General features: G+C 41.2%; 1 protein-coding gene across 1 annotated transcript in view; it reads left to right on the top strand.

Moving 5' to 3' along the window:
- ITGA9 (integrin subunit alpha 9) overlaps positions 1-26,934 on the top strand; it is a 299,826-nt gene that overhangs the window by 26,071 nt on the left and 246,821 nt on the right. The window contains exons 5-11 of the mRNA XM_038393132.2: positions 6,050-6,117; positions 11,804-11,933; positions 13,464-13,549; positions 16,618-16,686; positions 21,269-21,406; positions 24,789-24,894; positions 26,090-26,184. Of these exons, the coding sequence (XP_038249060.1) occupies positions 6,050-6,117; positions 11,804-11,933; positions 13,464-13,549; positions 16,618-16,686; positions 21,269-21,406; positions 24,789-24,894; positions 26,090-26,184 (692 nt within the window). The remainder of the gene's footprint in view (positions 1-6,049; positions 6,118-11,803; positions 11,934-13,463; positions 13,550-16,617; positions 16,687-21,268; positions 21,407-24,788; positions 24,895-26,089; positions 26,185-26,934) is intronic.

Below are 26,934 nucleotides of genomic sequence, written 5' to 3'. Positions count from 1 at the left end.
AACAGACTGTATTAGCCATACAAGTGAGTTGGAAACACTGAACTCTGTGCATCACATAAAGCTGTACAGTACGTGCCATTAAAATGTAAGCCTCAGTGGACGCAGTCCAACTTGTTGCAAAATCATGTCAATCAACAAATCCTACCCATTGCTAACTTTATAATTAATTTTATGTTTTCAGTTTATTCAAACAATAATAGGTTCTTCATTTCTCCCCTAATGCTGTATATTGAAGTATATTTTTTCGAATGTTTAAAAATGTACATTGCAGGCGAAAATCAGCCCTGCAGCTCCATTGATTTCAAGGATTTTCAACTAAAGCTGGACAAAACTAAGAGTTTATTTGCTGAAAAGTGCAGTTTTGGCTGATCTGAAACTATTCATGAATTTGACACACATTCACCAAATGGTTTTTGGCCAATTTTTTTCCTGGCACTTAGGTGCCATTGACAAAAAAGGAGGAGGAGGTGCCATCACTTCCTTTATAAACATTAGCCCAGTGGTTAGCACACTCCCGTGGGTTGTGGGAGACCCCGGTTCAGTTTCCCACTCTGCTTGATGTGGAGAAAGGATGTGAACTTGATTCTTCCCCCTCTAGTAAGAGTGCCTTAACCACTGGGCTATGGGATGTTCTTGGGTGGTTTGTAGTCACTCGCTCTCCTTTTGAAGATGTTCCACTTTATATATAAATAGTCATTAGAGCAATGAGACTGCGTTTCCCACAACCCAGGGAAGTGCCCTAACCATTGAACAATTGAGTCATTCTCTCTGACCCAATGAATATATAATATTTATATGCAGCAGAACATCTTCAACAGGCGACTGAGGGTATGTCTACACTGGAGCCAGAAGATGTGATTTCCGGCTCGAGTAGACATATCCACGCTAGTGCACTAAAAATAGAAATGTAGCCATGGTGGCGTGAGCCGGCCTAGTTGCCCGAATGAATACCTAATTCCTACTTGGAACATCCAGTTGCTTGAACCGACACAGTTGCACTTTGCCCCCAAAATCTTTCTGGAACCATCTAGAGGTATGCATGCCAAACCTGAGTGATCCCACATACCTATTGCTAAAGCCTTTATCCTTCCTCACCTCATCTTTCTATTGTTTTATATTCGTTTGTGGTCCCTCATTTACAGTTAGGACCTGATCTTGCAAACACTTATGAAAAGGAGTACACGCCCAGTGGGACTACATTTGTGGATAAAATCACTTATGTCCATAAGTGTTTGCAGGATTTGGCCTTTAGATTGTCGTAAACTCTTTGGTGTGTCAACTGTGGGTGAAATCCTGGCCCCACTGAAGTCAATGGTAAAACTCCCATTGATTTCAGTGGGTACAGGATTTCACCTTTTGTCTTTTTATTTGTCCTGTACAGGTCTGATGCAAATTCCTTTGAAATCAGTGGGAACGTGCTTTTGGGTGTTTTATAAATAATAAAAAGCAATAACATTGTTAAACCCATGACTGATTGTGTTGAAAGGAATTGGTGAAATCTGGACATAAATGTGAAGAAGGAGAAAATATTAGAACTGGAAATATTATGTTTTAATTGACTTTCATCCTTTGCTGAGCTATTGGGACTAATTCATATCATCATCTGCCTGAAATCTTCTAATTTAATTTTTCGGTACAAAATTTGAACATTTGGCAATGTTTTTTTTTAAAGCTGAATTGTACAGTGACTTTCTTAAAGAACATGTTTAACTAAACCGTGAGCCAAATCTATTAGTTTTACAGTGAAATAAAACATACGTTTGTCAAAATGTCAACAGGACTGGCATGTAGCAGTTGTCATAGCTCCTTAACAGGAAGACATGGAGGTTGGCTGTGTTTAAAAAAATATATTTATATATTTTTAAATATATAAATTTAAATATTTCTGCTCTTCTAAATGAGGGCTAAACCAATTTTTAAAAGTTGGAGGCTTGGAGAAGATAGTTTAATGAGTAGTGGGGTGGGCTGTTACCACTGGGCTATTAGCTATTCTGCAGTGGATCTTAATCTCTTCTATTGGAGCTGTTCCCCTTGGTATCAATAATTAAATATTCATTGGGCCAGAAGGAATGACTGATTCTGTAGCCAGGTGGTTAGGGCCTTCACCAGTGATGTGGGAGATTCAGGAATAAGTCCTTGTATCTCTTGACACCAAAGGTTAGTACCCTAACAACTGGGCTATTGGCTATTCTGGAATGCGTGGTCCACACTTACGTGCGCACACTCTCTCTCTCACTCACTCTGACCTGAAAACCTATCTCAACAAAAGTTTATCGAAACAAATATGTTCCTACAAAAAATATATATTGGCATTTTCTGGCAAAAATCATTTTGTTGAAAATTTCCCTGACCATCTCTATTAATAAGTGATTAGTTTTTCATCTCTAAGTCACTGGTCCTGGTAATGTTGGTAGTGACTGAAAGCTGATACTTGCCTAGTAAATGATAGGTGGCCTGTGTGTGGAATTAAATGATGGTCTCACTCGAGTTCTGAACACACTGGCTTTGGGCCAGGTCTTCACCAGGTGTAAATCGGTATAGTTCTGTTGTGGTCTGTGGAGCTAGCCTGACTTAATTCAGCTAAGCACCTGGCTGATCCATTTTACCAGTCTCAGCAGGCCAAGGAGTCAGTGAGTTGAGATGCTGAACTAACTTCTCCCTCATAGAAGTGGTCCCTTTAGGTTAGAGCTGAGGCACTCTGGTGTACTAGTGTGGGAAATTTTATGTTATCTACATGAGCTGCATCTGTCCTGTGGATAAACATCAGAGATCATTTTCCAGGGCTACCTATCTGGTACCTTTCATCAGCAAAAGAAGCTATATCTTAAAATAATAAAGAAGACAGCTACCATCTTCTCAAAAGGGTTAGGTGTCTACATTGCAAAAGCCTGTGCAAAGCTGTTGAAGTCTTGGAAAACTGACACTTCCTGGGAGCCAGGCATATAGGATATGGAATTAGACCATAAGTGGGTGACCGTGAAAGATTACAGGGCAACTTTTCAAGTAGAGAGTCAGGGTGAGGAGAGAATTTCCACCGGATGAGCATGTCCCATTTAAATAAAAATACGTTACTGTGGTGGGAATCAAAGGGTTCGAGTTGGACAGATCAAGAATATGTGACATTGGCATGGTCCTATGTAAGGATGAAAAACAGACTCTAACCAAAAAAAAAAAAAAAAGGGCTCCTGTGACATGCCTGCCTGGCATCGTCCCAGAAAAGTAATGCTAGAAAGAGAAAGCCACGACTGTTGGTCCTCATCAAATAAAAGATCGGGTTTAAATAAACAAATACAAAATCCTCCCTTACAAGGAGAGGCTAACTCCACAAATAACTCTCTGTGCAGGGCTAGTAATAAACTGGTGGGGATAGAGCTGAACTGCCCTGAGAACTTGAGTTTTAAACTAAATGTTCATATGCTCCTAGTGGAGTTGCTGCCTTAAACTCTGAACCTGAAAGGTGCACCATGCTGGTGGACCCTGAGCCCACATGAACCCACTGTGTGGACACAGGGGTTATCTACAAACATATTACACCATGAGGATCAAGGCTGTACTTTGCATTGATTATGCCATCAGACCTGTCACTGTCAGCCCTAGCTGCAATTTTAGCAGATTCTGAAAAATTGAGAGAGCCTCAGCTGTGACAAAATGTCATTCATTTACCTACTCAACTTTTTAGACCTTAGGTGTTTTTACTAGTGTGAAATGCTAAAGTAATTACTTGTTAGTCCTGTCACTGTTTCCTTTAGTATATGTTTTAAAAACGGTTTCCATGAAGAGACGAATGGTTTATTAAGTTCTTTTGGTCTTCAGTAGAATAACACACACCATGAGGAACTGATTTGGTTCTAAAGGGGTAACATGCCGAGCAATTCCTTGTAAATTCCTTTGTAATTTAGCAAGAGTTAATGGTTACTTATTGTAAAGTGTTACCAGGCTATATGGTGAATGTTTTTAGAAACTGAATTACTCTGTTTCCCTGGAGCCCCCTTTATCCATGGGAAGATATTGTAATATTCAGGAAGTGGCAATATGTTGCAATTGCACATTCATTCGTTTGGTAAAGCTTGGAAAATAAAGAAAACTGAGATGGGGCCGCGTGGCAAAATTTGGACCCAGATCTGGGTTTCAAACACTCCAAAGTTCAGAGTATTTTGGATGCAAGGTTTTGATTTGGCCCATTGTAAAGATTCTGGTTCAGATTTTGAGAGTTTGGGGATGTTTGTTTCAGAAGATATGGTTCCTGTTCGTCTCTAGAAAATAACTGGAGTATTTTGAATAAAAAGTGGACAGATTGATTTTTAGCAATAAGAGGCCTTGGTACAGCAATAAATGCTTCCTCTGGCCCAGGTGGAGAGTGAGGAGTTTTGGTGTTCAAGCTGGAGTGAGGGGAGTTGGCAGTGTGGAGAGAGGAACTCAAAGATGAGTGTTGAAGAATTTGTACAGATCGAAGAAGCACTGTACACTTTAGGGGTCCTGCTTATGATTCAAAGACTGAATGCTAATCAGAAGTAGTAGAGAGGAGAAATTTTTATCTGGCCACCCATGCGGCTTGATTTAACTTGTGGACAGCATAGGGTGACCAGATGTCCTGATTCTATAGGGACAGTCCTGATTTTGGGTCTTTTTCTTATATAGGCTCCTATAACCCCCCCCCCCCATCTTTCCCAATTTTTCACATTTGCTATCTGGTCACCCTAGGGCAGCACTGCTTCCTTTGGAGTTGTCCCACACTTCACAGGTGATCTGAGCTCTTTCGGCTCTGAAGCGCAAAGAGGCAGCCAATTTACATTCCATTTCTTCCAAGAAGGGTAGAGGCCAAGTAAATGTAGCTAGCGTGCAATGATAGCTGCACCATAGTTAAGGTTCCTAAACCATTACAGAGTTCCGTTTAAACCTTGACAATGACCTTAGCAGTGTTACGGCAGAATAACTCCTCAGCCGTGTGAACCTGTGACAGTCAGTGTGATGTATGATTTACCTGTTAATTAAGAAGCATATGAAGTCAATGTTAAGGTTTTGTGTTGGAATGCAAGTTTGGTGAATTTGGGGTACATCTTTTTTGGTATCGCTTAAAGTTGGAAATGAAACCTTATGAAGGGTTGAAGTATGTTTTCAATTGCATTGTAGGCAATATGAAAGTAGAAATGAATGCAAGGGTTTTTCCTCTCAACTTCTTTTTTTCCATTATTTTATTGTTTTGGGTGGATAGAGTGTCCTGCCACTAGGCCTAGATTTTATTTGCTAATAAGTCTGGGAGGAGGGTCGTTGTGATTAGTTTGGTTTGCTGAATACACCAGTATTGTAATACTTTGCGCTTTTATATAGTACCTCTTAGCCATGGAGCTCAAATCACTTTATAAATACTAAACTTCACCACACTATGTTGCATAAAACTATACCACTGTGTTATAGTTGAGTATTACTATACCTGTTTTGCAGATAGAAAATCTGATGCACAGGAGAGGTTAAGTGGCTTGCCTAAGGCCACACATTAAGTGAATGACAGATCTGCAGAGAGAATCCAAGGGTCCTACTCCCTTGTTGTAACTATTAGCCAACATTTACAGCAATGTGGCTGGATAGCTCAGCTGGAACAGAAGAGTGTATTGCCTTAAACTACACAATTATAATTCAATAGGCAATATTGCTGTTGCTGGTATACCACTGAGACCTACAGCATTCAATTCCTGAGCCTGCTTTCTTGCCCTCTTGCTATTGTCTTACTATTCCTGTCCTGTCACTGAAAGTTTTTAACCTTATATGATCACAAATGGGATTTTTTGTTTGTTGCTGTTCCTCTTCAGCAAAGACTGGTCAACTGTAAATGTTGGCAATATACATATACTGTGAAAGAGAGGCCTAAATTTCTGAGGCTCACTGAATTCCTGAGTTTTTCCTCCTTTGGCTCCAGTTAATCTCTTTTGTGGCTCAGCACTCAGCAGTCCATGTGGAATGAAGCAGGGGAGCTCAGCGAACTGTAAGCCGCACGCAGCTGGCATGGAATGACATGACTGTGGTTTGTTTTCTTCCTCCCCCTCCAATCTAGAGTATAAGAAGAAATACGGGGAAGAGCATGGCTCGTGTCAGGCTGGAATAGCAGGCTTCTTCACTGAGGTGGGTAATGGTGGTTTTGATTAAAAGTTCAAGTTTGCTGATGCATTTTCCTGCTTGTTTTGCCATGTGCACTGTGAAGGAATGTGGAAACAGAAACATGCCTTTAGCTGCACTCTATGGACTTGGCATATATCCTTTGACTTCATTAACACAGCAAACAAACACCCCCATTTTACGCTGTCTCTCCTCCCACAGTTCTGGAAACGCGTCACTGTGAAGTCTCATACGTTACATAATACATATATGAACCACATGAATGGATTTATGCTCAAGTACCCCCAGGGAAGAATGAATGAACTTTGAAGGCTATCCTGAGGGAATATTTTATTCATATAACTCCCACAGCCTCTGTCTCTGGATTTACTCTTTATTTATTCTCTTAACTTTAGCTTTAAAATTTCCCCCCATGAATGAAATGATTTTAAATAGTCCTTAAATTTAGAAAACACATTGTTTTCTGATGCCTTATCCATTCTTGCTGTCTCAAAAAGGCGGAACTGGTATTGTGGAATATGTTTTTCAGAGCCATGGCTGGACAGGGCTACATAAATGTTACATAAATGCTGGGTCAAATTGCAACACCATTGATCTCACTTCAATGACATCAGGGTTCATTATTTCTGTAGAGAAATTTGTTTTTGGACTTCCAAAAAATTAGAACATTTTACCCTAAATTTATCAGGAGCATTCATATCAAACACAAACTACCTTCTCCTAATGGTACACCCACCTCTTTTTAGAATTTCTTCATTTTTTTTCTATTAGTTTTTAAAGCCAAAGATACCATGGAGGAAAGAGTCTGTTTCTCTCTTCATATGTGATTCAGTAAGGACTGAGTCCTATAACCCTTACTCAATAGAGCAATCCTTATTCATGAGGGTAGCTCCTTTACTAGTAGTGGGACTACTTGTGTGAGCAAATTTTACATGATAAATGTTTAAGGAATCAACATAGATTTTACCTGTGTCATGGTCTAGAATATCGTTTGCTGTATGTTTAGAAAGATGAAAACAAATATTAGGCCAAAGTTTTTCAGTAGTGACTAGTGATTTTTGGGTGCCCAATTTGAGCGATTTTTGAAAAAAAGGCCTAGGTGCAGAGAGTGGGTGCCTGACACATTCTGCATATCAGGTCCCTTCAAGTTGTCTTAAGCTGGGCATGTAACATCTCTGCACACGTTGGAAAATCCTGGCCTGTGTGACGGATGATGGTGACTTTACATTGATAACAATATCAGAGATGGGCCTGAGCTGCGAAATTCAGACTTAGGATGAAACTTTCCTGAAGTTCAGCTGTTTAATCTAGTGGTGAGATGTCTGTGACTTCTGCTGACCTACTGAAAGGTGGAGGATAGCATGATGATTAATGGTTCATTTAGTGAAACACTGTAGATAAATTAAGCCCCTATTCAATATCCCGATTAAAAAGAAAGGGGAGGACAATATAGAGATGGAATAGGACAATATAGGGATCTGGAAAGCGGCATAAAGTTCGGGCCTTCTCTTCTCAGTTCTCCCCTTCTACGTATATTTGTCTTTCTATTCCAATCAACCCTATGCCCCTCCTTCCCTGGGTCTGGTTCCTTCATCTTTAAAAGAGTCAGTGGTTTTCTGTTGTTACTTCAGTGTATGCCGTTGCCATTAGCCCACTAACTCCTGGGCTGTTCTAAATCAGTTACTTTGGAAGCATTGCTTCCTATTGGTGACTTCCAGAAGGTATAGCTTTGAATTGCCAGTTCAGAGTGCTTGGGAGAGAACTAATAGACTCACAGCAAGAGGAGCAATAGCAGATGCAGTAAGAAAATTTTAAAATTAATGAACTTCAAAAGTGCTGGAGACAATGGAAAAGGAGAAGAAAAGTAAGTAATCACTAAACTGAGAGGGCCAAGTTCTGATAGGAATACAGGTGACTCCAAGTAATACTAGAAGGGAATCTATGGGCTTAGTTATGCAGTGCAGCAATGCGCACTATGTGGGTGTGGTTTCTAAAGCACACTAATGTATTGCACAATAACTGTTCTGTATAGGCCTTGATGGTGTGCTTTAAGAGTTCCTAGTGTGCTTTAATGTAGTGCGCTTGAAACAGCAATATGTAAAAATGCACTAGGGAACTTTCAGCAGCTGGCCTACATGGACCAATTAGTGCACAATAATTAGCGCGCTTTAGAAACCACACCCAGTGCGCATTGCCTACTGTGTAGACAAACTCCGGTGTTGCATATATTTTCTTCCTGTCCCCTGAACGTATATATCACATCAACTTAGCTGTCCTTAAGATGCAGTTAGATTCACTTTGACTTGTTTATTTAGATTCCCATAGATGCAGAGGGTCAGACTTGTAGGTGATGTGTAAGTTAGAGCCCTTTACATTGAGTTAAAGTCCCTTGGAGCTGCTTACATTCTTCTTGGGTTCTTATGTCTAAGGGAGTCTCAGCTAGTAGAACTTTTGTGCCAAGGAGGTGTAATTTAAACGAGTCTCTTTATGCCTTCTGGTACGGAAGGTAGAGCTCTCCTGGACCCAGCAGAATGGGTATAATTAGCGCTAGGAGTTCAAGATAATGTGAGAGGGGTCTAATTTACACACCGCCATCAAATTTGGGCCAGAGGGTTTATTGTCTTGGTTAGTATAAACAGAATTAGAGTTCGCTACATGAAAAACTGGAATGAGATATTCCCAAGTATACTGGGAATGGGTGGCAACCCTTACGACAATGGCACTGTGCCTGGTAACAGGAGACTTGTCAGCAACAGCTGTTTCCTGGCTTGTCTGCACTATCAAGGCTGTTTCTTTTTCCATGCTGTAAAGTTCTCTCACCAGCCTAGTTCAAAAGATGTCTTTGAACTTTTAGTGCTCCTGCCTTATGGAGCTGCAGCCTGAGCAGGAAATGTAGATAAACGACTTCTGGGTCAAACAGGCAAGCCCCTACTGTACACTCATGCGCTCAGTCCTGCTGATGCTAGTTGTTTCTGCCCAGGGAAAATTCATGGTCCTCAAGGGCACAGCCACTCCCAAGAATAAAACCTGTAGCTTAGCACACCCCTCTATTTAGCTGCGTATTGCAATCTATGTCCCTGTGTATCATCATGAAATGCCCTTATTTAGCCTCCACTGGACTGGAACACTCTAGCACAGGAGTTTCTCACCACTCTTCTGGTAATGGGGGCTGTGTTACTGACATGATTACTGGGTTACAATTTCCTGTGACCCTTTTTATAGAAAACAGGTGAAGAAAACCAGCTGTCTGTCAGCGCAATGAAAAGAAACAAGGAAACTCTGTACCACAGGCTTCCTGGATTTCATAGTATGGCTGCATGAGGCACAGATTTCCATAAATATTCACACAATTCTACAGCAATAATTCATGGCTGTACTGCTCTGTCTTGTCAGAGCTGAGAATAATGCTTATTACGTTCATCACTGATGTGGCAGAAAATTCCCTCCAACGCCCTGTGGTTTGGAGTAAAGTGTCTCTGGACATAGGGTACGGAGTATAGGATTTCCCTCTAAAAGCTCTAGCTGCCTTATTTCTCGTTGTACACAACAGATCTTCAGTGACCAAAAGATACATTTTTTAAAAAAATCCTGGATGAAGGGCTTTCAAATGAGAACACATGATATAAGAATCCCAGGTGGGATTCTGCCTCATGGTTACATATGGTCCCTCTCCCCTGAGAAAAGAAATAATCTACCATTTCACCATCCTGAGGTGGTCTTCTATCAGACAAGCAACACAAACACAACTGCTTAGGTTTTAATTAAAAAATGCACATAAAAAGCTGCTGGTCAGTGCATCATTTTTCAATCTGCTGTGGTCAGAAATGCCTATTTCATATCCTAAGAGCATCCCGATGTGGGATTTGCATGTCCGTGTAGGATCCCATGTTTGACAACTGGGCCTAAGCTCTGGCACTTCAGCATCCTTTCCCCAGAAGTGTCACTTTTTAAATCCCTTTACTTTGCCTTGCAGCTTCCCACCTTTCCTCTCCTCACCTCCTCCAGTCTGCCTCCTGCACCAATTTGTTTCTCCAGAGGTACATTTATACAGAGGCTTCACTTTAGGGTAGTCTGAAGCACTTAGACATAGTCTTCCCCTTTTAGGAACAACATTCATGTTGTTGTTGTTGTAGTGATATTCCTACACTTTGATCAAACTCTGAAAGTCCTCAGAACAAGGCACTCTCCCCATTGTGCTCCTCTGGCAAACCAGCAGAAACAGTGACATTGTAACTGAGTCAATTCCAAGACTTGTACGGTTTGCATGATGACCGTGATTCATGGCTTGTGCCAAGGTAGAAGGAAAGAGTGTGGTTTTCCCCAGTGCCTGTGGAATACAGCAAGGGTAGTCTCTCTCACCGGCAATGAGCTTGAATGCCTCCTACACTATTTCTTGAGGGGTGAGGAAAATAGAAGCCAATTTTCACTCAGTTCTCTTACATCATAGACTGTCCAGTTCTTATGATGGGCTTATTTTAACTCCTATTCTGCCCTTTCCTAGTTCAGCTAAATCAAATCCTTCAAATGTGACTCTAGTTTTTTCAGCTGGGCTTGGCTTTCAGCCAGGGATCACCATCTGTATGATTTCACTCTGTGCTCAGTTTTTTTTTCTTTTCCACCACTACCACTGTATATTACATGTTTGTGGTTCTTATTGCTAATTGGAAGGCTCCCCTTCTCTCAAATGGAAGGGTGGGAAACTCAGTGTCTTCCACTGCAGGGGTCCATTTGAATCTTTCTTTGATTTTAGTTCTCAAGACTTTGTTCAGCCTGAGTTTTGGTTTGAATGTCAAGTCCAAGAAACTCAAAGCAAAACTCAGCCGAAATATTAAAACTATCACATTTTTTCCTGACTTCAGATGAAAACAAAGTATAACCATCAGGTGCCTAGTGGTTTCCACCTAAAATCATAAATTGGCCCAGGTCCCTTTGAAACTCAGCTGAAGTACATGACTCTAGTCTGAGTTTTGCACAGTCCCACTCTCAAAACACACACAGTCCACGTGCATTTAAGGATCTATCTACATTTCTAAGTTTCTCATATTATCAAATTCTCTTAAATTCATAGGTCCAAATCCTCAGTTGATGTAAGGATCAATTGACTTACAGTAGCTGATGATTTTGTCCTTCAGTCTGTTTTGAACCATAGACTTTTTGTCCACGATGTCACCTGGAAGCTGTGAGCCGTCCGCAGCAGATTGGGAGGTAGATCCAGGGTGCTTGGTGAATGAGTGGATGGATTTTGTAGCTCAGTTTTGTTACTTCTCGGGGGTAATAGGAGGATGAAGCAGGTGGGAGGAACACTTGTTGGAAGAGCGTGTTTGTAGGCATGTTCAGTAGCTTGTGAGATTGATTGGGGATACTTCTTGTAGAAGTAGCAGGAGGGTTCAACAGAGGTGTATTGATTCCAAGTATCTGTTAAGGGCAAGGGTTGGAGGAGAACTCAGGTATTTTAATGGTGGGATGAAGTGCCTCCAGTATTGGCAAAAACTTCCTTAGGGGATGTTTGGGATGAAAAGTACTGTATAAACATAGGAATAATTCTGACTCTTTTCTGTGGGCAGATTCATGCTTGAAGCCTTGATTTAAATCTCCCCTGGCCCTATAAAACATAACGATTGCTTGCTGTGATTAATCCTTTTGTATTTTTTTTTCTGGTTCCTTTCCCTCCCTGTTCTCTTTTCTCTCATAGGAGCTGGTCATCATGGGAGCACCAGGATCTTTTTACTGGACGGGAACTGTCAAAGTGTTGAACCTCACTGACAACACCTATTTCAAACTGAATGATGATGCTGTGATAGCCAGGCGGTACACATACTTAGGCAAGTAGCTGCTCGGACCCCGATGTCAGGCTGGAAATAGGTTAAAATAAGGGAGCAATTGGAAATAATGTGGAAATAATGTTTTGTTGGTGTAGAGTAAAAGAATAAGTGGCTAGCTTAAAATGGTTTGAGTGGCTGGTGGGTTACCTGACAAAATATATAGGAAAAAAACAGTGAAGGACTTTCACTAGTTCATTTCCTCCCTCTTCCCCCAACATTATAGCCATTGGAATATAGAAAACAGGTTTGTACTGAGAGACTGTATGGTCTAGTAGACTAAGTAACAGCCTGGAAGCCAGGAATGCCAGAGTTCTAGTAGTGGCCCTGCCATGACCTACTGTGTGGTTTGGGCTAAACGGCTCCTCTGTATCTGTAGAATGATTAGTTCATTTGAATAAATGAAGCACTATATAAATGATGTGTTAGTAAGAGACCAGGGAGGGATGGGCTAGGGAGTGGAGCAGATTCTGTAGGTGTTTAACAGACTAGGCTTTAACTTCTAGAGGCCTTGCTTTAAAATCAACTAATGTCACAAGTGAAATTAATGTAAAGGCTTCCACCTAATCCCCAGTATTTAGGAGTGTCAAGTCTTGGAAAACTCAACAGGCAACAGTCTAATGCTGTTCGACTAAAGACTCAGGCTGATTTTCCTGAACCTGCAGTCTTTTATAAATATAATTTAGCAGGTGCCACTCAAGGATAGTTAAGTGAACAGTATGTGTATATATGTAAAGTCATATATAGATTTTTTCACTGATTACACCTGAATTACAGTGTTTAGCATGTGGACAGGAGATTGAGAATTCACAATGGAAGGGTGAGCTAAATACAAAACATCCTTAAAAGGGAAAGAAACCCAGTTCTCTCCTTAGACTCCTTGAAACTTGTATTATGTAATTTTTAATTTGGCAAACAAGACAAAACTTTGATCTACCTTTTTCAAATACACTTTCTATATATACTGTTTCAAATTCACTCCTGTTTTTTCTTTTTCAAGTATTAACTTTGCTGACCTCTTCATCTATTGTTTTGTTTGTTTTTTTCCCTATGAACTGAAAAGGCACTTGCTTTTTCCATGCCACAAATGGTGGTTACTTTAACTGAGGGAGTAGTATTCTCTTTGGCATACATGAGATTGTCATTCACAGGCATGAAAGCTATTTCTTCCTGATGATGTGGTCACTTGACTCTGTGTGTGCAGGTTTCTGTTTTTTACTGCTTCTCATTCCTCTTACATCTGGATTCTTAACTTATTGTCCCTCCTACCTTTGCCTCTCCTTCACTGGGCTCCCACCCACACCTTCATGTTCTTGGCTTTTGGAAAAACAATTGAGTGCTTATTGTAATTTCCTGCTGTGATGTACACTTAAACTGAATGTTGACGAGTTCCTGTACAAAGTGAGTGCCTGCTGCTTTTTGCATGATGCTGGAATATTTACACTCCAAGAGGAACGGTGGAACCTGATTAGTGTGATCCAGATGGTTTTTTTTCTTTCTCTTTCCCATCACCCCACCCAACCTCCTGCACAGGATATGCAGTGACAGCAGGTCATTTTTCCCAGCCGACTACCACAGACGTCGTAGGAGGAGCTCCCCAGGATGGAGGCATCGGAAAGGTGTGGCTTTTAGTCAAACAATGATAGTCAGATGTGACTGGGTAAAATATATTGACTTAGTTCTTGTAAACTTGATGAACCAAGAGATTTTGCCTGAAGATTAATTTTTGAGCACTTGCCTGGAAGAGGTGAGGAAATTTGATGAGGTCCTCAAATTTACCCTATCTGCCCCTTGTGGTGCGCCTTCCTGGGGGGGTAGGGAGATGGGGGGATCTTTAAAATCATTCTTTTAAAGAGATGTTAATTAAAAAATCACTCTTCTGTCTGAAGTTTTTTTTTTTAACCTATTTTGCTTAAAATAGCACTAGTTTGGTTTTGGTGGCCTTGTTGGTATGGAGTTATCAGAAGGGAAGGCCAAAGAATTGTGAAGTGTGTGTATGAAAAAGTGCCACTGCATGGCTGGTGATCACACGGGCACCAAAAGCATTGGTAGCTCGATAAGATTGCCAGGAATGGAAATAAACTGAAAACACAGCCAGAGCACTTGGCCAGAGATTGCGCTGGGTGGTGCTTGATTTGCAAAGACGTCCTTGTGCTTTTGGGATTTGCCATGATGACAACCTCCCTATGATCGGAATTATACTTATCCCCATTGTGCTGATGGGGTAACTAAGAATGAGGGGCTTAAGTGACTTGTCCAAAATTACAAAGCAAGTCAGCAGCAAAATTGGAGTTTAATACTCAGAACCCTTGGCATCTCATCTCCTCTGGACCGGCCATTGGAAAACCCAAGGTAATCTCTGTCTTCATGTCATTGTATCTAGAGTAATCTCTTTCCCCTGCTCACCCTCCCCCCATGTCTAAGGGAAACGTTTGCAATGGTACAGTACTTGATTTGCTTCAGAGAAATATACAGCACCTTAAAGCTCCATATGCACACAACTATTAAGTGCCCATTAATGATTCCCTGTTTAATTTAATACGTCAAGTCCTTGGCTCCGATGATCAGTTTTACAGATGAAGGGATGCCCGGTCCTATTAACTACGCTGACACCTGCTGGTCAGAAATGGATGAATTGACTTCAGATTCTGCTGCTACTCTGAGCTAACAAGTGACTCAGAACTTCAGTGGAGAATTGTTCCTTGTTGCAAGCAAATGAGAATTTTATTAAATGTTAGGTTCTTTACTCTTTCTGGTCCTCAGTGCTAAATATTAATGAGCTACGGTACTGCTCTGAGACAGTATGACAGTGCTAATACCCTACATTGTGCGAGGAGTAATATTGGCCTCCTTAGGAGCAGAAGATCTAATAGTCTATATTGGCTATCTCCTTTTTGATTTTGCACTGCTGTATTTACTTATATTACAACCTAATCAATTAGACCAATGGCTCTCAAACTTTTTTTTTCGCAGACCACTTGAAAATTGCTGAGGGTCTCAGCGGATCACTTAATGATCTTTCCAAATGTTATTTGTAACGTTAGCTAACTATTGTAAAGAGCTTTGGATAAAAGCACTATATTAAAAAAACCCTTAATAATAATTGTTTTTTGTTCTACAAATAAAAGCACACAACTCATATTTTAATTTCAGTAGTCTTGCCTTTTTAATGCAATGGATGTGCCCTCTTTCCCCCGCGGCAGCCCCTGTGTTGGGCTGGGAAGGGGGGGGGGTCTCTCCCCTGGCAGCCGCAGCTCTGGAACTAGGGAAAGTTGCCTCTTTCTCTGGCCTCTGCAGCCCTGCATGTCCCAAATTCCCCCCACCCCCTTTTCTCACCCCACTGCCCCCTCCCACCTACCCTCTATTTCCCCCAAGGCCACCACCTCACCTTACATGTGCGTCTTCTCCAGGGTCCAGGAACCTAATTAGTGGAGCCATGCCTGCGTGGCTCCACTAATTAGGTGGGTGGCTCTTCATTCTCTTGTGTGCGGCTGCCCAGGCATGCACCTTAGAGGGAACTAAGGTGTGGACCACCTGAATGGAGCTCGTGGACCACACTTTGAGAACCTCTGAATTAAGACAGTCAAAAACAACCAATAGGCGGTTTATATTTGAGTATGACCAAATCACTACGTTATAATGACTCTCCACTGCAAGCCTTGTCCATTTTGTCCACAATGAGGAGAGTATAATGTTCATTATGACACACATCTCTCTGTATTTACTTCAAGGAAGATTTTTCATTTCATTCGACATTCCACACTTCTCACTGGTTTAATGACCCAGCTATCTACCCACAAGGTTGCTCTTTGTGGCTTGTTTGCCATCTTGTGTGAATCAGTCATAACATCCTGTAAAAACAGTGTGAATGAAATGAGAGCTATTTTTAAACAAGTTTCAGAGAAGCAGCCGTGTTGGTCTGTATTCACAAAAAGAAAAGGAGTACTTATGGCACCTTAGAGACTAACAAATTTATTTGAGCATAAGCTTTCGTGAGCTACAGCCCATTTCATGAATGCATCCAATGAAGTAGGCTGTAGCTCACAAAAGCTTATGCTCAAACAAATTTGTTAATCTCTAAGGTGCCACAAGTACTCCTTTTATTTTTAAACAAGATTCTCATTCAATAGTGTACTTTCTGAATGAGTAACTGTAAACAATATGAAAGTTAATCTACATGAAAAACAGCCCAGAGAGAAGGAACAATGTCTGAAAGCATCAACGTGGACGCTGATTCACCATGTGAGCACATGCAGTACAAGATGCATTAAAAAGAGTAACTTGTGTGAACACAAGTTAAAGTGCTGCTGCTATACATCGTAATTTTGCAACATTTGAAAAAAAAATTGACTGATATAGCACTTTACTATTCCTTTCCAGGAGAGATTTGCTTGAGATATGGCTTTTGTGCAGTGGGTCTTTTTAAACACACACTAAACAGCATTAAGATACTATTTAAATACTTATAATGACAAAAGACCTCTAATATCTGGTACTAAAATGGGAATTTCATCTTTTGTTTTAGAAAAGGCAGGAGGATCACCTTGAATTTGGCAAATATTAATGATCGCTTTATTACAATGAGTAAAGTACATATATATCTAGAATGCACTGATGAATTCATAACATTATAAACTACTTATCCTTGTGGTCAGTGTTTGTAACTGCTTTTGTTTTCATTTGATAGGTTTATATTTTCAGAACAGACAGGCGATCAGGCTCCTTAATAAAGATTTTTCAGGCATCGGGTAAAAAGGTGAGCAATTCTTGACAAAAAATAATGTGGCTATTTCAATTGATATTGTTTTGAATTAATAGCCTCTTAAGTGTTTGATTTAGGTGTAAAAATCTCCAGAAGTCCTAAATCCGTCATTTAGACCAACCACCTTTTCTGTCATAGTGGTAGCATCCGCTCAGTGCTGGAATTGTGGAGTAAAAGGTCTGGTAATATTTGCAATTAAAAGTCCTGTTAGAGCTGATAAAAACTTACTTTGTTTGCATGGCAAGTTACTCTTCTGCAAGCTAGGTTGTGAATCTTCAGAGTACCAGCTTGCTGCACTCTGGGACTTTCACTGCACTCGGAAAGGGTTCATGTGGGAGGTTGCTGTGCAGCAAGTCGGAGTACTGTAGACTCAAACCCTGGCTTGCTGTGCAGTAACTTGCTGTGTAGACAAGCTCTTTAAGGGAAAACCTGTTCCTGTCTCCATAATAGCAGAGAGTTCACTATGCCAAGTGCAAGGTTTCAGGGTGGGGCCCTACAAAGCTCAGCTGTGGAGGACAAACTAGGAAAGAGTTAGATCCTGTATAGCAACTGATTCTCATATGTCCAGACCTTCTCTCCCTATCCCTCTGAGGAGGAGGTGGGTACATTAGAGTTCTAGTAGTGGGCTGTGGAACAGCTCCATTATGTTGGGGAAGGAATGTTTCCCTCCTCCCTCCATGCATCTACCCTGAGTGCTGGTCTGAGGGATTCATTCCTTAGAGTTAACATTGGTCCTTTGTTTTAATATTCTTGCAGTACCTACTCAAATTCCACTTCCCTGTGTGAGGTCATGCTGGGCTAGAGAGAAGTGCACCTTCTCCTTGACCAGGAGCCTTGGTGGTGATAGGTGTTATGTCCTCAGGAAAACAAATACATAGCAGATCCAGCTTTAGGGAACAACAGGATTGTGCTTTACTTAGGGATAAATCTCTGAGGAAGAGACTGTCTGCCTAGCTCATGGCTGCCCAGAAGGAACCGCTTGAATTCTCACAGCCAGAGCACAGAGTGCAGTGAGGCTCTAAAAGAGATGAAGACCCTGAACAGTATACAGTACTAATTGGATTTGGCTACACTAGGTGATGCGGTTATCAGCTTGTCATTGGAACATTTTGCCAATGTCTCAATGAATCATAAGCACATTTTATAGAAAGTTGCTTAAACACAGGGGATGGGAGAAAATCCCCAGGATGAATAGGTGGTGGATGAAGTGATTGCGTTTTTTAGGTCTCCACTATTTTGTTTTGCAATGATAGGTCTTTTTCATCTCAAATTTCTGTGATACTATCAGTTCATCTAATACATCTCCCTGCTGGTGCCTGATTGTTTCCTCCAGTGCATTTTCTTGTGTTTCTTCTAGTCTACTTTTAAATGTCCCTAGTGATGGTGCTTCCATCAGTTCTCTTGAAAAACTATTCCTGAGCTTAACACATAGAACTATCATGAAGTGTTCTGGATACTCAGCCAAAACTTTTCCTTTCTTAATTTAATCTCACTATTCCCATTTATAAATTCTGCACCTCTTTAATGCTTATATCCTTCAAGTATTTGTAGATTGTCATGTGCCCCATCCTTCCATTTCCTGTAAGATCTGAGCTATAATTTATTAAAAAACAAATATACCTGCCTATCTCTTTCCATAGTGAAATGTAATTTGATGTGCAGTGCTTGCTTAATGAGTACTGTTGGAAGCTAAATGAAACCAAACACTGTTTTAGCAACAAAGGTATGAGTTCGTGCCTCTCATGTCCCATGCACACTTAACATAATGCAGAGGCAGGTTTTTCCCTCCTCTCTTTTTGTAGAGGAAATAGGTTGGGAAATCAAATATGGAAAAGAGTTAATGCAATCCTGTGGTTACAAATAAAAACACAGGCAGAAATGTAAGGTTCTCACAGTAACATGAACTCACCCACATTGCACAATTGGGTAAATAAAGGCCTTTTCCTTAAAGCTGCCTGAATACATAGTGACATGTTTTTCATAACTCTCTCTGCCCATGAGAATTTTGTTTTAAAACATTACTGGATTTTAAAAAAATAAACAACAAAAATCCATAAGGGGAATTCAACTATGAAATAACGAGAGTCAGATAATTTTAAAGGTCTGACCTTGAGCCCACATAGACACAAAAATCAGAGTTACATGCTGAAATGCTATCCTGAGCTCACCCCGCTGTCCTTATGGCTTCCAGACAGTTCATGGAATCTTGTAATGTAATGTTTCAGAGTAGCAGCCATGTTAGTCTGTATCCGCAAAAAGAACAGGAGTACTTGTGGCACCTTAGAGACAAACAAATTTATTAGAGCATCCACCTTCTCTGTATGTATGTATATATCTTCTTACTATATGTTCCATTCTATGTATCCGATGAAGTGGGCTGTAGCCCATGAAACCTTATGCTCTAATAAATTTGTTAGTCTCTAAGGTGCCACAAGTACTCCTGTTCTTTTTGTAGATGTAGTGTTACCTTCTCAACTTGAACACCAGAGCGGCTGTTGCCTGTTTCCCATCATCCCTACGGGTATATCTACATGGCAGCTGGGAGCATGCTTCCCAGCGCGGGTAGACAGGCAAGTGCTAGTTCTGCTCAAGCTAATATGCTAAAAAGAGCAGCGGGGCTGCTGCAGTTTGGCAGGTTTTGTAGTTGGGCGGCTAGGCTGAGTCACCACCCTTGTCACCATGACCAGGCTGCTGTTTTTATCATGTTAGCTTGAGCAGTGCTAGCATGAGACTGGTATCTGTGCTGGGAAGCATGCTCTCAACAGCTGTATGGATATACCCTAATAGGCTGGCCAGAGCTCTGTTTTATACACCTGACAAGGCCTAAATGTGGGACTCAGTGTGTGATGAAAACCCAAAATCATGATGTATGTAGCAAATGTAATATGCTGTGGGAGTTGTACTTTAAAAAAAAAAAGTTTAAGTTTGTAACCTCAGTTTCATGCTTCTCCATTTCTGATGTAAACAACTGTCAACAATTAAACTGAGGGGTGACCTGATTAATATGGAAAGCAGATGGTTTTTGGGCTAAAATGTGTGATGTCTGTCAAAATGAGACATTTGAGAGCTATGCGCTAGTGTGTGTGTGTAGTCCATCGGTTTGCCGATGATGTTTTCATGCTCTCTCTCTCTGTGGATTCTGGAGTGACTCTGAAGTCCAAAGCGTGATGCGCATGCTCGTGAGCAGATTGGTCAGACCGTCACTGGTGAGAGTCTTGGTAGCTATAGCAGTAGTATGTGCTAGTAGATGAACTGTAACTATGCCCTGTGAAGTATGCACTGGTATATCTTGGCCAGTTGGGTGAATTAAAGACAATGTCCGGTTTTGCCTTCAGTTTCCTTGCTTGTGTTTTAAATCAAACCTCAAATGTGGTTTAAGGGTATATTTGGGTGGGTGATTAGTATTTAATGTTCTACAATAATAGGTATTTTAAATAGATCTGATAATACACCTAAGTCTTTCATTCTCTTTCCTAAATGTCTCAGCCTGATATCTTTCATTGCAGATAGAAATTGACTACACATCTAGGGCTTGATTCTTCATGTTTTGTGCATGAAACTCCCACTGAAACCAATGGGAGTTCTGTGTGGTAGGGATTGCAGACTTAGGGCCTTAGGCTGACTAGCTTGCAGTTGGAGGGCTGTAAGGGTATATCAACGCAGCACACCAAGCCCAGGCTCAGACTCAGGTTCAAACCTACGCCCCACTTCCTTCCACACAGAAATTAGTCTGACTTGGGCTAGGAACCCCTCGTGACTTAGGTCACTGGTCCCTGCTGGAGGGGTGAGTCGGAGAGTTTGAATCCCACTGTAATGTGGGACAGAGTCCAGGTATTTTGAGTGTGGATGCAGGTCAGGTCTGGGGTGCCAGACTCTGGTTTGGGAGTCTGCCAATGCTATCCTACAATCTTCTGGGGCTGTGCTTCCCAGCCCTTCAATTCCAAAACTTGCCCCTCACATCTCATGAACTGGAAGTAACCTGTTGATGCAAATAAAGCTGCTTGGCATAGAAAATATCCTGCAGTCAGCCCACTACTTTTCTTTCTGATTGATGGTGAGAAATTTAAAAAAACTAGGAAAAAGATTTTCAAGAATGACAAGTGATTTTTGGGTGCCTCTATTTTTGGAGACTTCAGCTTAAGACAGCTTGAAAAGTGGCATGATTTTAGCAAGTGCTGAGCACCCATCCTCTGAAAATCAGGCCTCATTCAGTTGTGTGACATTGGGCCTCAAAAATCACTGGCCACATCTGAAAATCTTGGGCCAGGCTGCTAATTTTCCTCTTTCTCATTTTAGATATTTGCCAAGCAAAAGCTGTTCTAAAGTAAGGTTGTTTAGTGCCTCTTTTAAGTATGTCTTGGAATGTGAGTTTTATTCCTTCTACAAACTGTCTGAGCTGATGCACAGTTATAATAAAGTGCCTAATTCTTGCCAAAAAATTCCCTAAGGTTTCTCTTTAGGGCTGCTAGTATGAGATAAAGCAGCAAGTCATCACTTGATGTTAAAAAACAAAAATGATTTCCTCCTGTGTGTGGGCAGATACTGAATGCTTTGTTGTGACTCGGCTTGGTTACAGATGGGCTCTTACTTTGGCTCCTCCTTATGTGCAGTTGATCTGAACTCGGATGGACTTTCAGACCTGCTGGTTGGAGCACCCATGTTTTCTGAGATCAGGGATGAGGGTCAAGTCACAGTCTATATCAACAGAGGAAATGTGAGTATGCAAAGTGGATGAGCATGTGGAGAGGGTGGGTCAGCCCAGCTGTGGTTTACCAAGAAATTTGGTGTCTTACATACATGGCATGTGTATGTGCGTGTTTCCAACAAAACATGAAGCCAGGCAAAAATCATCTGGTACCATGTTTTTTTTACAAACTCGGGAGTCAGTTCCTGGTCATGAAAATGTTGTGAATCTTTTGAGGAAGCTTGGGAAAATTTCTGGTTTTATGTTGAAACTTGGTGGTATTGGTGGATTTCCATGCTTTTGATGTCAAACCAACTGAAAATCAGCTGCTTTGACCAGAGTTATTCTTTGTGTTTTGGATGGTTGTTCAAACCCACAACTCAAAACAAAACACCAGGGATTTGAGAATCCATGTGAAGAGAAACTAAAGCCTACAGTGGAAAGCCCCATCAACTGAAACCACTGAATTTCACATTGCACAACTGTAGTCTTGTGATATTCTGAACTTTGACTTCCTGGAGTAGCAAAGAAGATAAGTACACAGTGTTTAAAGAAAAATAAAGTGCATATATTTTTTTCAGGGAAAATGTGTTTATAAAAGTGCCTTTTCAAACTGACTAAGAATTGAGCCGTATTTTTTACATATAGGTCCCAATGTTATTCAGTGTTTGGTTGCAGTAGTGCCTAGAGGTCAACTGCATTGGGATCCCATTGTGCTAGGTGCTGTCAAACCTAGAGTAAATGACAATCCCTGCCCCAAAGAGCTCATGGTGAAAAGGTGAATTATGTGTGTCTATAAATGAATAATGTATTAAATAAAACAACTTGAGGTTCTAGTAGCAGTTTCTCCTTCCTTCAACCTTGACTTCATTGGGGCTTCCTACATGAAGTAAAGTTACATGAATAACTATTTGTAGGATTGGGATTTTTGTGGTATGGATGCCAGAACAACTCCACTTCATTTCAGTTATCTCACCACACCACTCAGATAACACTTACACCATAAGAGATAACCCTGATGGCATGTAGAGTATTACTTTATAGCATGAACCTGTGACATTATGATAGATTTGATACTTGTATCTAACCACTGGCAGTGTGTGCTCTAAAGAAACAAGTAGCATATACAGGAGTGCACGCTTTCTCTCTTCTCTCCCCGCTCCATACTTTGTGTCCCAACTTCATGATGGAGGATTATTTTAATGTCAGCAGCTCCTTGCAGTCACAAAAAAGACTGTATTACATGTGCTGCTTTCATTCACAAAGGGGGGAATAAAAAAATCTGAACACCTGAGGTGGGCTCTTGAGGTTGGCTTGAGTAATTAAGGGGTTTTTTTCTTGTGGAAATGTTCCTTTCCTTTTGAGGGTGCATTGCAAGAAATTAAAGCTCACTCAAATGAGGTTGGCTAAAAAGTGGGTGGGCATGAGTTGCCATCTGTTGGCATGTGAATGCAAAAGTCAGTTTGTTCTGGGCTTTCTCTCTCTCTCTCTTTCATTGACTCTAGCTGTCCTTTATTCTTCATTTTACATTTGTCCATTCTTTCCCTTGCTATCTAACAAGGGGAGATATGATTGCTCTCTATAAATATATCAGAGGGATAAATACAGGAGAGGGAGAGGAATTATTTCAGCTCAGCACCAATGTGGACACAAGAACAAATAGGTATAAACTGGCCACCAGGAAGTTTAGACTTGAAATTAGATGAAGGTTTCTAACCATCAGAGGAGTGAAGTTTTGGAATAGCCTTCCAAGGGAAGCAGTGGGGGCAAAAGATCTATCTGGCTTTAAGCTTCTACTGGATAAGTTTATGGAGGGGATGGTATGATGGGATAATGTGAGTTTGGTAATTAATTGATCTTTAAATATTCAGGGTAAATAGGCCTAATCCCCTGAGATGGGATATTAGATGGATGGGATCTGAGTTACCCAGGAAAGAATTTTCTGTAGTATCTGGCTGGTGAATCTTGCCCATATGCTCAGGGTTTGGCTGATTGCCATATTTGGGGTCGGGAAGGAATTTTCCTCCAGGGCAGATTGGAAGAGGCCCTGGAAGTTTTTCGCCTTCCTCTGTAGCATGGGCCACGGGTCACTAGAGGGAGGATTCTCTGCTCCTTGAAGTCTTTAAACCATGATTTGAGGACTTCAATAGCTCAGACATAGGTGAGAGGTTTATCGCAGGAGTGGATGGGTGAGATTCTATGGCCTGCGTTGTGCAGGAGGTCGGACTAGATGATCAGAATGGTCCCTTCTGACCTTAGTATCTATGAATCTAAACATGCACAGTCTACCCACTAGCACTTCGATATAACTTATGTCACTCAGGGGAGTGAATGAATTACCCCCAGAGTGACATAAGTAACATCAGCATAAGCGCTGGAGTGAACAGTGCTGTGTCAGCGGGAGAGCATCTCCCGCTGGCACAGCTACCACCACTCGTGGGGGATGGAGTAATTAAGTCGACGGGAGAGCTCTCTCCTGTCGGCTTAGAGCGTCTGTACTAGCACTATAGTGTAGGCATAATTTAGGAGTTTTCAAATCCTGTGACACACATCTTGCAGTCTCTGCCCAGGGAAACCTCTGCTAAATTCAGTGGGAGCTATGACTGAGTAAATCCTGATTAAGGACTGCATTCTTTGATACAATATGCCAACAGGACAAGAACTGAATAGTGTTGTTTAATTTATGGATAAACTTGGTGAGCCAAACAAGTCCTCTGGCTGTTGGCATATTGATTACAACATTCATATTAATCCTTTTTCCTGGGTATAAAGAGACAAAAATTGGGATTCTCAAAAACAGTCAGTATAGTCCTAACCCCGCTTTCGTTGAGTTCCAAGGGAGCAGATTTAGACCAAGGCTGAGCGCTTTTGAAAATCCCATGCAGAATTCCTAACCTTGTTCTTAAAAAAGATGAGGTAAGGTCATCACCAGGGGATTTTTGGAACATAGAGAATGAATTAATGTGATGTTTCTGTGTTCTTAAAAGCATTCTCTTCTTTCCCACTTCAGTTCTAAGTTCAGGGGAGTAATTATCAGCTAGCATAGTCACTTAATTGGTGCCTGTTCTACCATAGTCGTGAAAAATCCAGGGCTCTTCACGTGAACTCACATATGTGGGTATTCCTGTAGAACATAGCTGCTTGAATTATGATATGTGACTAAGGAGTTTGGCCTGTGGTGTGTTCTGCCTAGTTCAAATCACTTTTGGGGTCAATTAGATTGATTATGTTTAACCCTTTTGTTTTATATATCCAGGCAAGCTGCATTCACTGGGGCTTCTATAGCAGTTCAGAAGTCACACTGCAGTTCTGCCCCAGGTGTTTCCTGAGTTTCATGTGTTCCGGCAGGGAGGCCCTGTAACTTTCAACACTCACTCTGTTTTTCTTAGCCTGTCCTATTTCCTGTTGCTAGGGAGTCCTGGAAGAGCAGCTTGTTCTGAATGGCGACAATGCCTACAATGCACACTTTGGGGAAAGCATGGCCTTCCTAGGAGATATTGATGATGATGGATACTCAGGTCGGTGCATTTCCATTCTGCCATGTTCTGTTTCTAGCCAAGTCTGGCTTTTTAAAAAAATTTATTACAGGGACTTTATCATCAAATCCTATTTCAAAGTAGAGGTGCAAGCATTATCATTCCAGTCCACATCGGAAAACCTTTCAAATAGATGGCCTGATTTGCCACAGCATTACTTCTTTGGAAATTATCTCTTCTGAAGACTGGAATAATGCTGTGGTGAATCAAGCTCTAGATGCCACTTTCTGGTAAAGGTGTTTTGACTAATTAAACCTAACATAGGTGTAACTCCCCTTGATTTCAACATGAGTGGGTAATTTTACGGCAAAGTTGGGCATTTGGTCTATTTCCTTTCTGCTTTTTTTAAATCCTATTGTATATGTCATTACTAATGACTCTTAGGCTGTCCCTAAACAAAAGGAAAACCACATAATCTTTTGTGTAACATTTGGCATCTTCTGTCTCAAGGCTATTCCCATATCCCATTTATTGGCATAAGTGGGGCTTCTTATCAGAAAATACATTTAACATGTAGCTCTTAATGCCTCCCATTGTATATTCTATTTATTGTCACTTGCCCCTGTAACCTATATTCCAGTTTCGTTCATGGGCTGTCTTGTACAAGGACATACACTGTGATAACAATAGGTGAGAATGGAGTGTTGACACCAGTAAGTTTGCTGTAGTGATTTCTGGCAGTCTAAGGACTTCAAAAGGACTGGTTGGCTTAGCATGTGTCTGAATATAGGTCCTCCAAGGCACTCAGCAGCCCTTTCATTCCCCTCTGTGTTTGAAAAACAACCCACTTGATCTAACTTGACTTTGGAAACTTGGTGTTTCAAACACTGTTGTCACAGTGCAGAGTGGTTGGCTTGTACTCCCTGGGCCAGTGGTGTCTTGATGTGCAATGCTGATTCACCCAGGGCTGGTCAGATGAAAGGACTGTTAAATGCCTTTGGAGCAGGCTGGTGGGAATAAACACATTTTTATAACTAAGAGACATGCTTCTTCTTAGATGCCAAAATAGGTATAAATTAAAAAGGAATTTAATGAGCTGTTCATTAAACTGAATAACTACTTGTAGCTGAGCTGTTTTAGCCTGCGGCAGTGGGCTTCTGTAAAAGGATGACATGGGAAGAGTGGAAAGGGAAAGGACTGTGACATGTTTTCAGTTCACATTCTTTTACATATGCAGATGTCGCCATTGGGTCCCCGAAGGAGGATGACTACGTGGGAGCAGTGTATATCTACCATGGAGACTCAAGTGGCATTGTTCCGCAGTATTCTATGGTAACTTGTTGTTTGAGTCACTCTGTCAGGTCCTGCAGAAGTGCGCCAAATGTATGGGTAAAGCATGTGACAGGAAGCAATAATCTCTTTCCTGATCACACCGTTTGATTCCCTCTTCTTCTGTAGCTGGTGTGTCTCTGTATGTGTAGTCTGCATCAATTCAGACTCCATACCTGAGCCTAATTAGGAGCTGAGACTTCAGCATTCTATTTTGCACATTGTTTCTAATAACGTTTGGCCCCATCCTCTCTGGCCAGGCAAACAATTCCAGAACGGGTCAGCGTGAGTTATTTTGTTTGAACCATGTTTAAATACAGTTCTCAGATGAAGCTTCCTTTCCCATGTAGATGGAGTCTTGGGGAGAGGGTATTTCAGTGACAGCAGTCCTTGGAAAGGACAGACACAGGCACTGGAATGGCAGAGCAGACTTCTGCAGGGGGTGAGTGGGCAGAGTCTGGCCCTGCTCTCTTCCCAGCAGGACCAGACTTATCGAGAAGGAAAAGATTCTAGGGACTCCTTCTGCAGAAGCACATTTGACTACTTTGAGGTGCTCCTCCTCCCAGTAGAAAAAGGTGTCAGGAGAGCAGTCTTGAGATTCCACTTTACCAAACCACCATGAAGTAAAAACTGCCTACGTATGCCATACCGGCACGAAGTATTGAATATAATTCCAGGGTAATTTAGTCTTTGCATCTTGGGAATTAAGAAAATAAAATCCCATACATCCCATTAAAACATTCCCCATAGTCT

Source organism: Dermochelys coriacea, chromosome 2 (assembly GCF_009764565.3).
Source record: "Dermochelys coriacea isolate rDerCor1 chromosome 2, rDerCor1.pri.v4, whole genome shotgun sequence".
In the NCBI taxonomy this organism is placed as follows: Eukaryota; Metazoa; Chordata; order Testudines; family Dermochelyidae; genus Dermochelys; species Dermochelys coriacea.
This window is presented reverse-complemented; position numbering and strand designations above follow the sequence as displayed.